Genomic DNA, 12,894 nt, shown 5'->3' on the forward strand with positions numbered 1-12,894 from the left:
GAGGGAGGCTGGCAGGAAGGAAGGAGGATGTGGTAGGAAGGCCCAGATCTCCAGGACAGAAAACTCCAGAGATGAGTCAGGTGTTAAGGAAATAAGGAAGAGAGGGTCACATTTTCTAAATAACTTCTCTCCCCTAAAACTACCGAAGTAGCAAAGAAGTTACTTTATCTATGTGGAGACTTTAAAACGAAGGTTTTGGACTGTCCTGTGCAGTTTAAGAACTGATGAGCCTCACATACACTCTTTATTCAGATTATGCTATTTTCAGACAGTGTGAAGTAATGTGAAAGCCAGCGGCCAGAGGGCCCCTCTGAGAAGCTGATATCTGGCCAAGATGGGAACATTGGTCTAACTGACTTTTTCTTTTTTGATATTTATTTATTTGGGGGGGGGGGCTGCAGAGAGAGAGGGAGACAGAGGATCTGAAGCTGGCTCTGTGCTGACAGCAGAGAGCCCGACATGGAGCTCGAACTCACGAACCGTGAGATCATGACCTGAGTCCAAGTCGGACACTGAACCGACTGAGCCACCCAGGTGCTCCTCTGAATGACTTTTTCTTTTTGTAAAAAAAAAAAAAAAAAATTTTTTTTAACATTTATTTATTATTGAGAGACAGAGAGACACAGAGCATGAGCAGGGGAGGGGCCGAGAGATGGAGAGACACAGAATCTGAAACAGGCTCCAGGCTCTGAGCTGTCAGCGCACAGCCCAACGCGAGGCTCGAACTCACGATCCGCGAGATCATGACCCAAGCCGAAGTCGGACGCTTAACCGACTGAGCCACAGGCGCCCCTGAATGACTTTTTCTTAAGTAAACTTTACGCACAATGTGGGGCTCAAACTCATGATCCTGATATTAAGGGTTGCATGCTTCAGCAGCTGAGCCAGCCATGTGCCCCTCCTCTAACTGACCTTAACAGTTATCTGTACAGTATCGACCCAGTTGATTTATTCATATGCTTCACTGTAAACACAATTAGCAAGCTTGTTCCTCTTGGATATAGCGCTTAATTACCCACTTACTAACAGCGCCATATATATTTGTCTGTGACTAACTTCAGGTTTTAGAAAGTATAAAAAGACTGTCAAAAATGCACCCCTGAGGGGCGCCTGGGTGGCTCAGTCAGTTAAGCATCTGACTTCGGCTCAGATCATGATCTCACAGTTCGCGAGTTCTAGCCCCGCATGGGGCTCTGCGCTGACAGGTCGGAACCTGGGGCCTGATTCGGATTCTGAGAGTGTGTGTCTCTCTCTGTCCCTCCCCTGCTTGTGCACACCTGCTCTTTCTCTCTCTCAAAAATAAATAAATAACATAAACTTTTTGAAAAATGCATCCCCAAGACAGACTTCAAATTTATGGTTCTCTCCCTGTGCGCTGCTGGTGGGAATGTAAAATCGTGCAGCCACTGTGGAAAACAGTGTGGCGGTTCCCCCCCAAAATTAAACATAGGATCACCACATGATCTAATAATTCTACATCTGGATCTTTACCCAAAAGAACTGAAAGCAGGGACACAAACAGGTATTCTTACATCCATGTTCAAGCATTACTCGTAACAACCAAATGTTGAAAACAACCCACACATCTATCAACAAATGAGCGAATGAAATATTATTCGACCTTGCAAAGGAATAAAACTCTGACCCATGCTTCTACACGGATGAACCCTGAGGACATTGTGCTAAATGCAATAATAAGCCAGACACAAAAAGATAAATGTTGTGTGATTCCTCTATATGAGGTTCCTGGAGGAAGTTTATCATAGGGACAGAAAGGACAATGGTTGCCAGGGGCCGCGGGGGAAGAAGGAATGGGGTGTTACTGTTCAATGCGCACAGTTTCAGCTCGAGAAAAGGAAGAAGTTCTGAAAATGAATGATGGTGGTGACAATTGTACCACAATATGAATATATCTAATGTCACTGAGCTGTACACATAAAAGTGATTAAAACGGCGGGCCACCTGGGTGCCTCAGTCGATTGGGCGTCCGACATTGACTCAGGCCATGATCTCATGGTCGTGGGGTCGAGCCCTATGTCAGGCTCTGTGCTGACAGCTCAGAGCCTGGAAGCCTGTTTCAGATTTGTGTCTCTCTCTCTCTGCCCCTCCCCCGCTCGCGTTCTGTCTCAGTCTCTCAAAAATAAATGAACGTTAAAAAAATTTTTTTTATGGTTAAAATGGCAAATTTTATATTCTGTAAATTTTATCACACTAAAAAAAAAGAATATATGGCTCACCTCTATCACATTTAAAATAGGTGACATTACCTCCTAATTCTGAAGTTAATTTTAAAAGATTAAATAAGGGGCGCCTGGGTGGCGCAGTCGGTTAGGCGTCCGACTTCAGCCAGGTCACGATCTCGCGGTCCGGGAGTTCGAGCCCTGCGTCAGGCTCTGGGGAGCCAGTTTCCGATTCTGTGTCTCCCTCTCTCTCTGCCCCTACCCCGTTCATGCTCTGTCTCTCTCTGTCCCAAAAATAAATAAACGTTGAAAAAAAAATTAAAAAAAAAAAAAGATTAAATAAATGCTCAGAAAGGCAGAGAATTCTCAGAAACATGCTATTAAGTTTCAGATGGTCCAGTAGGCAAAAGAATAGTATCTTGTTGTAATGAGTATTTCCCTGATCATTCCTAAGGTTGAACATCTGGTTTCATAAAGTTACAATTTACTTTTCATTTCTAAATTGCCCGTTCATATCTTTTATTTATTAATTTTGAGAGAGAGAGAGAGAGAGAGAAAGAGCTCACATGCATGAGCTGGGGAGGGGCAGAAAGAAGGAAAGAGAGTCCCACGCAAGCTCCAAGCTGATAGCTCCACTGGGGGTGTGTGTGGGAGCCTCGATCCCGTGACCCACGAGACCATGACCTGAGCCGAAATCAAGAGTTAGACGCTCAACCGACTGAGTCACCCATGCACACCCCCGACCATGCATATCTTTTGATTACCTTTCATTGTTCTGGGTTGACTTTTCTTATGATTACAGAACCTCTCACAGATCAAGGATCTTGGGCGCTTATCTGCTACACCGCAGACTTTGCTGCAAATATTTCCAGTTGGTGCACTGTTTTTTAACTTTGTGCATAGTACCTTTTTTACACAAAGGACTTTTCTGTTTTCCTGTGTCCAATCCATCTTTGAGGATTGCTGTCTTGCTTAAGAAGGCCTTCTCCACCACAAGATTATAAAAAGATTCTCCTACGTGTCATTCCAGGTCTTTTAGAGTAGAGAGCTAGAATCCATCTGGACTTTATTTTTGTCACTTGTGAGGCAGTATCTATTTCTGTGTAAGTTATGAAATAAGGATCCAATGTTAGTTTTTTCAAAATGGCGAGACCACCGTCCAAGTACCATTCACTAAACAGTTCGCGAATTGCCATATGACCTTTTTCTTCCCTTCTGGGTTACTGAACAAAAGCTGCAGGCCAAGCTCAGGCGAAAGCAATGGTTCCTGGATTTTCCCATCCGGGACACAGGCTCTAGACTCACGTGCACAGCACATCCCCGCTGGGGTTCACAGGGCCGTGCGTGACCCCTGCCTGGCCAGACGCCTCCTCTTTCTCTCACACCAGAAAGCATAACAGCGAGTGTGCAGAAAACAGCTATCAGTAGGGAGATAAACCTGAATTTACTGTAATTCATTTACAACAATGAAATAAATTAGTCACAGGCTTTGGCACTTTAGCATGCGTTAGGCTTCCAATTCTGGTAAAGCCCCTCCCACCTGACTGCGACACCACCGTCAGAGCCATTGGTCGAAAACGCAGGTGTTGACTGGGCTACAGCTTGGGGCCCAGTCGAGCTCCCCCATCGGAGCGCTGTCCTGGCAAGCGTGGCAGGAACCTGCTCACGCCTGAGCGACTGGGAGCGCTGTTTCTGTTCCACCTGCACTCTGGCCGCTTGAAAGCTTAACCGCTGATAAAACCGGCAGTGAGCTCTGTTAGCAGTTTAAACGAGTGACTGCCGAACATCCTACAGGTATGACATTCCATCTAAGAGCTCTGTGTGGTACACATTTCAGATATTTACCTGAATTAAAGGTGATTTTTGTTTTGAGGCTGAGAATCGTAGCTTTATTTATTTTTTTACTTCTTAATGTTTGTTTATTTTTGGGAGACAGAGAGACAGCGTTGAGTGGGAGAGGGACAGAAAGGGAGGGAGACACAGAATCCGAAGCCGGCTCCAGGCTCCGAGCTGTCAGCACAGAGCCCGACATGGGCTCAGACCCACAAACTGCGCTATTGTGATCTGAGCCAAGGTCAGCCGCTCAACCGACTGAGCCACCCAGGCACCCCAAGAATCGTGGCTTTAAAAAGACAGACACCTTCTCTACTCTCCTTAAGAAAAACGAATGTATTTGCTCTGTTGTCATAAAGGGAGCATTTTGCTGTGGCAGAAAACTCAGAATAGGTCACCTGTTGCCTGTGCTCAAAAGCCAGATGATTCTAAAGATGGCTGGAGAGGTCAGCTGTGACTCTGGCTCGACTGTTGTACAAGAGTAGGTCTGAAGTGGACAACCTCCAATGCTCTCTAAGCCAGAGCAGAGCCTCTCAAACTTCCAAGTGCAGACGAACCACCTGGAGTTCTCGAATGCAGATTTGGCTTCACTTGAGTTGGGGTGAGACTGAGTGTACCTTTCTAACAAGCACCAGGTGATTCCAGTATCTTTGGTCCACGGACCACACTTTGAGTAACCAGGCTCTAAGCAGTGGTTCTGAAATTTTGCTGCATCTTAGGACCACTCGGGAGCTTTCAAAACTTCCTTGCCTGGGCCACACCTCATGGCAACTAAATCAGAAAATCAGAATCCCTGGGAGTGGGCTCTGGGACCCCAAGTGGTTCCCAAGTGTGGTCAAGTTTGAGAACCAGAGGTGTAGCATGGCGGCCCGCGAAGTGGAGACAGCATCAGGATCGCTCGGGGGCTTGTTAAACCCCCCATGCTCAAAGTTTCCGGTTCCATCGGTCTGGGGTGGGGCCCAGGAATTTCGTTTCTAACACATTTCCAGATGACGCTGATGCTGCTGGTCCAGGGACCACACGTTGCACTAATGGTCAGAGGACTGATCTATCAGGAATTTATCCATCTTGAGCCCAATAATTTCCCTTTGCTCCCCTCTCATGTCAGCAGTCTCTTTTTTGGGTGATGGAGCTTCTGTGGGACAAAATCTATGTATCAGGAGAGAAGCATTTCCCCTTTCCTCTGATGTAGCACCAACACGGTAGTGGGGAGTCTGGGGAAGGCCACCGTAGGCTCCAACAGTGTCTGCTTACCTCTCACAGAAAGTTAGATGAAACCTGGGTAGAGCAATTACAGAACAGCACTGGGTCAAACTGCCTCAATTCTACAGTGACTAGGGCCGCCTGGGGGGCTTAGTTGGTTGAGTGTCCCACCTTCGGTTCAGGTTGTGATCTCACAGTTGGTGGGTCCGAGCCCCGAGTCGGGCTCGCTGCTGCCAGCGCAGAGCCTGCTTCAGATTCTCTGTCTCCCCCTCTCTCTGTTCCTTACCCCGCTTCGGCGCTCTCAAAAATAAATAAACATTTAAAAATATACGGGGCGCCTGGGTGGCGCAGTCGGTTGAGCGTCCGACTTCAGCCAGGTCACGATCTCGCGTTCCGTGAGTTCGAGCCCCGCGTCGGGCTCTGGGCTGATGGCTCAGAGCCTGGAGCCTGTTTCTGATCCTGTGTCTCCCTCTCTCTCTGCCCCTCCCCCGTTCATGCTCTGTCTCTCTCTGTCCCAAAAATAAATAAACGTTGAAAAAAAAAATTAAAAAATATATATATATAAAAATAAAACAAAAGCTTAGCACGGCTTCCTCAAGGAGAGGCAGAAAGCCTGGAATGAAGAAGCTGTCTGCCTCCTTCGTGGACTGTGCAGGGGAGCGTCTCCACACCTGCAGACGGGCAGGAAGGATTTACTTATTCATATCAATAACATGTCGTGAGTTCCCATTGTGAGTGAGGCACTGTGCACAGTGCTGAGGGAGAAGGAAGGAAAGGAAAGAGGGAAGGAAGGGGAAGGAAGGAAGGAAGGAAGGAAGGAAGGAAGGAAGGAAGGAAGGAGGGAAAGACAGAAGGAAGGAAGGAAAGGAAAGGAAGGAAGGGTAGGACGGAGGGAGGGAAAGGAAAGGAAAGAGGTTCCGTGCCTTCTGGGATTTTATAGGTTCCTAGAAGAACTAAGTCAACTCTTCACATAACTGGAAAACAACATGGAACATAATCAAAAGCTAAAGGACAAGGAGGTTCCAAACGCCCTGGGGGAGATGGTTTCTGGAAGACATGATCAGGGACGCTCTTGGGTGGCTGGACCTGGGGACAGGAAGAGGCACCAGAAGTAAGGACAGCTTTATGGAGGGTATCTCCAAGGGTATGCAGTCAAAGGACTCCCGGGGTTTTCTCACACAGGGACGGGACAAAGCCATTCCAACTCAAAATTCAGGAGCACAGATGAACGCTAGAAAGCACCAGCTACGTTCAAGGAACAGCAAGATCTGGTGTGAATGGAGCAGGGGCAGTGACGTGATGACCGAGGGCAGCCGCAGGGCAGGTCACACAAAGCCCCGGTCCCGGGCCGAAGAAAGAGGTTGTGCTGGATTTGGAGACACGGGGGGAACTCATGACGAGTTTTCAGCAGGAGAGCGCCCGATCACTCAGGTGGGACTGGAACAGGGGCAGGGACGGGGAAGAAGCCATGCCTGCTACGGGGGTGCCGGTGAGAAATACCAAGGGCCTGGCTCAGGGCTGTGAATGGGGACGAAAGTGTCCTTGGGAAACACAAGGAGAGATGAGTGTTACCACCTCAGCTATTCACACAGGTCCTGTCTTAACTGAACTTATAAGAACCTTCAAATGTGAGTACCTAGATGTGCCTGGTAGTGAAACATTAAATAACCACTGTCTAACCAGGCCTTGCAATGTCCGGTGCTGGATAAGCGTGTCCAAAGGTCCCGAGCTGCACAAACAGAACGGAGGTCAAGTGGTCTTACGCTGAATAAATGAGAAAGGACGGAGATGATCACAGGTGTACCTCTGATAATCACCGGGGGTGGGGGGGGCGCGAGGGGGGCAGGCGACTTTATGAAATGAATGGAGACCAACAAAGCCGATCGAAAGGGCAGAAGACAGAGGACTGAAGAACCCATCTTGGATGTTCTGGGGCTGATAAGAGGCACAAAGCCCTGCAGCAAGCCAGGTGGGGAGGGTCGTAGCAGGGGGTGCCTGTAACCACCTCAGACACCTGCCGAGACCTGACCCTCTGTTTTGTGACTTCCCCAACTAAACAACCCAGGGGTCACTCCCCAGCCCTCAACCCCTCTGGCCTCTCCACAGCCTCAGACTGAAGAGCCTGAAGTGCATCACAAGCTTGTCACATCCGTCAAGAGGCAGGTAAGTTAAGTTTTTAGGATAGGATGACAGATTTTTGGTTTTGTTTTCTTAAATAGGAAGAGTAAGATTAAAAGTCATTTTTCAGGGCCAAAGAAACTCAGGTACTTCGCTTCAAATAAAACCTACCGAACACGAGGGTATTCACTTTCAAGTGCCCCCGTCTCTGTAAAGACAGCTTTCATACTATTCTTCTTTTCGGGTCTTATACTCTAATATAAACTTCTGCCTGCTGCTCAAAAAACAAAACAACGCGAAAGAAAAAACTACGAAACACACACGGAAGCACACAGACCAGAGCGCGAATCCCGGCCCCAACGCTTGGCAACTCGTGCGACACTGAGTAAGGCCTTGACCTGGTGGAGCTTCCATTTCCTCATCTGCAACAGGACAGCGGCCCCCAGGATTGCCAGTGAGATGGCCACGTAAGGTGCCCAGGGCAGGGCTGGGCTCACAGTGGGCCCTTGACATCAGCCCCTTTCTCCAAAAGACAGCTTTACTCCTACCTCCCACGTCCCTAGGCATTGTCACAACCTCTGCTCCCAAACCACCTTCCTTTCCTTCTCTTCTCTTCCAGTCTTCTGAATCCTCCGGACCAGACACCTCTGAGTCAGCCCCCTTTGTCTTCGACCTCGCCTGCGTCCGCTCTTTCCAACCCCTCGCTGGAACTATCGCTTTGCACCACATCTGTGATGAAATGCTTAAGAACGTGAACCGTGTCCTCAGACCCGTGAGTTCGAATCCTGATTTGGCCTTGTACTCACTGCGTGATCTTCGGGGAGTCACTCAGTTTCTCTGGTGATAACAATCCCGCTTCTCTCCCAAGATGGTGAAGGGTCTGTGAGTTTTGCATCGTCGATACTAGGCACAGGGCCCGGACCAGAAAAGACTCCATAAACGCTAACCAGTGTTACTCTCAGTTCACCTTAGGTGTGTCCGGTCTCCTCCCCTTCTCCAGCTGTCCCCACCTCAGCCCAGCCAAGGCCCGGCTGTTGTCCTGTCACCAGCGTCTCCCTACTCGAATCAAACCTACTTCCTGTTGCCAAACTCCGCTTCCTCCCATGCTTGGGCTCTAGTTCAAGAACCTGCTGAGGCCAGCGACATCCAGTCCAAGCCCACCCTGCCCCCGTGCTCCACATCCTACCGCTTCCTAAAAACACACTTTCTACTCCAACCAGCGGGCCTCCCTCACTGTCACCTGAACCAGCGAGCTTCGTGCCAACCCCTCCCCGCCGCCCTGCACCTTTTCCAAATTCCACTCCAGCCGACGACCTCCTGCTCCTGTCCCACATGCTCCCTGACCTCTCCCGTCCTCTGCTCTCTCTGAACGTCTACGGTTCTGGGCAGTGCAAAGGCAGCCACGATCGACGGGTCCTGGAGCAGCCTAAAGGAAGGCATTTGGTAAGCAGGGAGCTCAGTCCACAACCGAAGCCCCGAACGGAGACAGAGTAGTGAAATGGCATGTCTACGTCCCAGAAGGTATCGCTAACACGGGAGACAAGTATGTTAACTGTTGCCAAGAGCCCGGGATGACTTCAACAGACAGTTCCTAGGCATTAGCTGGCTTACTCGTCACTGATCTTGGTTTCATAAAAATAATCACTCTTTTTGAACATAGGATTATCTGGTTTTTCTAATTGCTGGCACTGCAAATATCTGAACGTTTATTGCACAACCAAGGGAAGGTGCCAAGGGGGGTGGTTTACTCGGTCTCCAGCCGCCCTCCTCCCCCACCTCCACCGGCTTCCCACCCTCGCCAAATAAGCACAGACATAAAAACTGCGCTTACTGCACGGACAGAGCTCCGAGCGTAGTCCTGTGAAATTCTGGAATTGTCACTGCACACAAGGGCGTTAAACAAGGTGACAGCGTTCTGACCGCCTGCAGACAGAGCAGGAGAATGGGCTGCACCGGGCTCCGTCCTGGACGCCACGCTCTCCTCTGCCACAAACACCACACTCCCCCTCGTCGGAGGCATGTGCCCACCCTCCCGGTGAGGCCCGGCGTCTTACCACCGTCCCGAAGGGTCTGCGTCAGGTCCTCCACCAGGGCCACGGCCTCCTCGCCGCTTTCGGGCCGGTGCTCTTGCAGCCAGGCCTGGATTTCTCTGGGGAGCACCGTCAGCATCTGTTCCTTGGTGTGCACCTCCGGCCTCAGCCAGCGCCGACAGAGCTCCCGAAGGCGGCCAAGCGCACCCTGAGGCCCTCCAGCCGCCTCCCCGTGGGGGCTGCCCTTGCCGGCGCTCTCGGACTCAGGGCCATCCTCCTGAAGTACAGCTTCCTGCACCCAAGAGTCGTCCTCCAGGATCATGGTGGTTACCTCCTCCTGTTCATCTTCCTCGTGAGGCGCCTGGACCAAGGGGCTCAAGGGAGTGCTTACTCTCGGCCCCTCTGCAGCCATCATCCACCTTCCCGAGGCAATCCCGCAGGCTTCGAGCCTTGAACGTCAGTCTTCTAGAGCCAGGCTCGTCTGAGAAGACACCTCCGTCCTCAAATTTCAACAAGTTGTCTGGCTGAGAAATGAGAAAAGGGAACCACAGTCAATAAGCAGACTGTCCTACAGGGATCTAACTCACAGCAGCCCAGGTCAGGCCACCAAGTGATTCTTACCTCCACAGATGAACAGAAGTTTCCTGCCTCTCTTAAAGGAAAAAATGGCTTATTCCTGAAAACTTTTCTACGGCAAAAGATGAATCACAAGCACAAAAAACAAGCACTTTTCTTTCCAAAAGCAGGAGTATCAGAAATCCAAAGCCCTCCGAAGAACCCAGGACTGAGTTACTCTGCCCTGAATCAGTTCAAACTTGCTGCGGAATGACCTTGACCTAACACACAACTTAGTCACTTAACTTCAGGGACCATCCTTCTTACGGGGACATCTTCAGGATTGGCAATGGATCAGGTGTGAAGATACTGTGAGCCTTGCTGGAAGGAAGGCAATACCTTAACTGCATTATTACCATAGAAGTATGAAGTTTTAAAAAATAAACAGCAATGCTTCGATTAAAATTATAAATGAGAAAAAAAAAGTATGAAGTTTTAAAATGTTCATTCTCCTCAATGCAGACTCGGCCCCTCAGGAATTTATCTTTAAAAATAATCATCTTTGTAAAGAAAAATATATTTGCAAGGAAACAAAACCGTGGCATTGTTCCTAATTGCAAAACAAACCTGACGTTTTAAAAATCCAGCAGCAGAGGAATAGTGAATTATGGCACAGCCACACAGTAAAATATATTTATTTTATGCCAATTTTTTAAAAAATATGCTGATTTAGGGGCCCCTGGGTGGCGCAGTCGGTTGAGCGTCCGACTTCAGCCAGGTCACGATCTCGCGGTCCGTGAGTTCGAGCCCCGCATCGGGCTCTGGGCTGATGGCTCAGAGCCTGGAGCCTGTTTCCGATTCTGTGTCTCCCTCTCTCTCTGCGCCTCCCCCATTCATGCTCTGTCTCTCTCTGTCCCAGAAATAAATAAACGTTGAAAAAAAAAAATTTTAAAAAAAATATGCTGATTTAATAATGGTTACCTTGAGGCAGGGGTACTGACTGAGAAGGGGCTCAACAAAGCCTTTGGGGTGCTAGAAACGTTCTACACATTGATTTGATGATGGTTGCACAAAACATACATATGAAATCTCAGATTTGTGCATTCTGCTGTAGTTTCAAATATTTTAAAAAATTATGCTGACAAAGATTATTATTAACCATTAGTAATCTGGGATAATCTTCATAAATAAGAAAATCATGGGAAAAAACACACCTAGCAAAACAGAAACACTAGACAAAGTATGACCCCAAATCCCTTTAAAAATGAACACGTACACAAGGCAAAAAACAAAACAAAACAAAAACTTGGGACGTTAATTACACAAGATGTTGGGAGCAGTGAAATTACTACTCAAAGACTATAAAAAGGAAAATTATTCTTTAAAAATCATTACTATATCGTAAAGACTCAGATAACAACCCTCCTCCCCCGCCCCCCCCCCCCAAAAAAAAAGGGAAAACTGGGAAGGAAAAACTAAAAAAAAAAAAAAAGAAGAAGAAGAAGAAGGAAAAGAAGAAGAAGAAGAAAGCTACTGGGAACACTGAAGCTCTCAATGTGTTATTTACCAAAGGGCTAGAAGAGGCACAGGTATAACAGAAGTCCTGCTTGGGAGCCCGGGAAAACTGCACCCGGTGAGCTCATTCGCTTTCGGACCCGGGCAAGACACGCCCCCTCGGAAGCTCAGTTTCCCCATCCGTGAAACCAGGAGCTGAGCGGGACGCCGTCCAACGTGCCTTCCAGTCCCAATCCCGCGCCCCTGACTGAACTTGCAGGCAGCTCACCGCCCGCGAGCAAGGTCCGGGTGCGTTCGCCGAGCGGACCCCCGGCGTCCCACCCTGGGACCCCGGCCCACTGTCGCGGACAGCGCCCCCGACGCCCCTCCCCCAGCAGGACTGCCCGCACTGGCTCCAGGCCCGTTATTCCCTTGCTGCGAGCTACTTCCCCGGCCCGCGCCGCTCCCGGCCCGTCTCTCCGGGCTCACCTTTCGGGAGACCAGATCCGGCTTCCGCAGCCACTCCGCACGCAAAAGCGCCCCCGGGCACAACACGACCCCTCCGGATCCACCGCGGCTTAAGCCCGAGGGGCACTGAGAACAATGGACGGGAGAGGCCCGCCCCCCACCGCGCTTATTGGCCGCCGAGAACGGCCCCTGGAAATCCTGCTCTTCTACTGGTTCTCCTGAGACGGCCAGAGGGAGGAGGCTGGGCCGAGGGCATTGTGGGAGTCGTAGTCCACAGCGGCGGCCCGGGCCGCGGGCTGGGAGCGCCACTCAGCGTGGATGGCCCTGGCAGTGCGGCAGGCCAATCCGCGGACCGGCCCTCAGGACCCCAGGGTGGACCAGAGCTGTGACCTGATGCGGGTCATTTCACTTCCCGAAGGCCTCCGCGTACTTGCCTATAAAAAATGAAAGTTGTGTGGAGGGGACTGCGTGGCAAGGCATGTTGTTAGGCGCCTCCGAAGGCTGTGCCCGGAGCAGGCGGGAGTCCGCCGGGAAAAGCACCCCCCTCCCCGCGGCTGCCGGAGCCCGGCGCCCCCTCCCTCAACCTGCAAGTCCACGGTCGCACCTGGCCTCGGCACACCCCTTTGTTTTCGCACGTGGCGTTCCTGCTGGAGGCAAGTCCCCGCCTCTTCTGCCACCGAAGAACTCCCTTCTTTCGTCCACCTGGTCTTCTCGGAGCCTGCCCCATCATCACCTCCCCGGGCGCGGACGCCGCGCCCAGCACACCTGTTCCACGGCTCGGTGTCAGTCACCGACGCCAGCGCCGCTCACCGTGGGTCTCAGCCCTGGGAGGTGAGAGTGGGAGATCCGCCTCTGTCCTTCCCACAGTTGGCGCCCTCGAAGAAAGGACTGCCCCAACACCGCCTGCCAACAGGTGAGAAACCGTCTGGAAACCCAAGGGGAAACATGAGGATGGAAACAAACACGCTGTCAGGGGTGACACGACAATTGTGAATGCTTTTATTATGCAGACC

At 50.3% G+C, this 12,894-nt stretch overlaps 1 protein-coding gene across 1 annotated transcript in view; it reads right to left on the reverse strand.

The window, feature by feature from the left end:
- ZSCAN2 (zinc finger and SCAN domain containing 2) overlaps positions 1 to 12,286 on the reverse strand; it is a 21,348-nt gene extending 9,062 nt beyond the window's left edge. The window contains exons 1-2 of the mRNA XM_043554691.1: positions 11,903 to 12,286; positions 9,389 to 9,888 (exon numbers count right to left, since the gene is read on the reverse strand). Coding sequence (XP_043410626.1) covers positions 9,389 to 9,779 — 391 coding nt within the window. The 5' untranslated portion in view covers positions 9,780 to 9,888; positions 11,903 to 12,286. The remainder of the gene's footprint in view (positions 1 to 9,388; positions 9,889 to 11,902) is intronic.
- Positions 12,287 to 12,894: the final 608 nt, after the last annotated feature.

Source organism: Prionailurus bengalensis, chromosome B3, assembly GCF_016509475.1.
Source record: "Prionailurus bengalensis isolate Pbe53 chromosome B3, Fcat_Pben_1.1_paternal_pri, whole genome shotgun sequence".
NCBI lineage: Eukaryota > Metazoa > Chordata > Mammalia > Carnivora > Felidae > Prionailurus > Prionailurus bengalensis.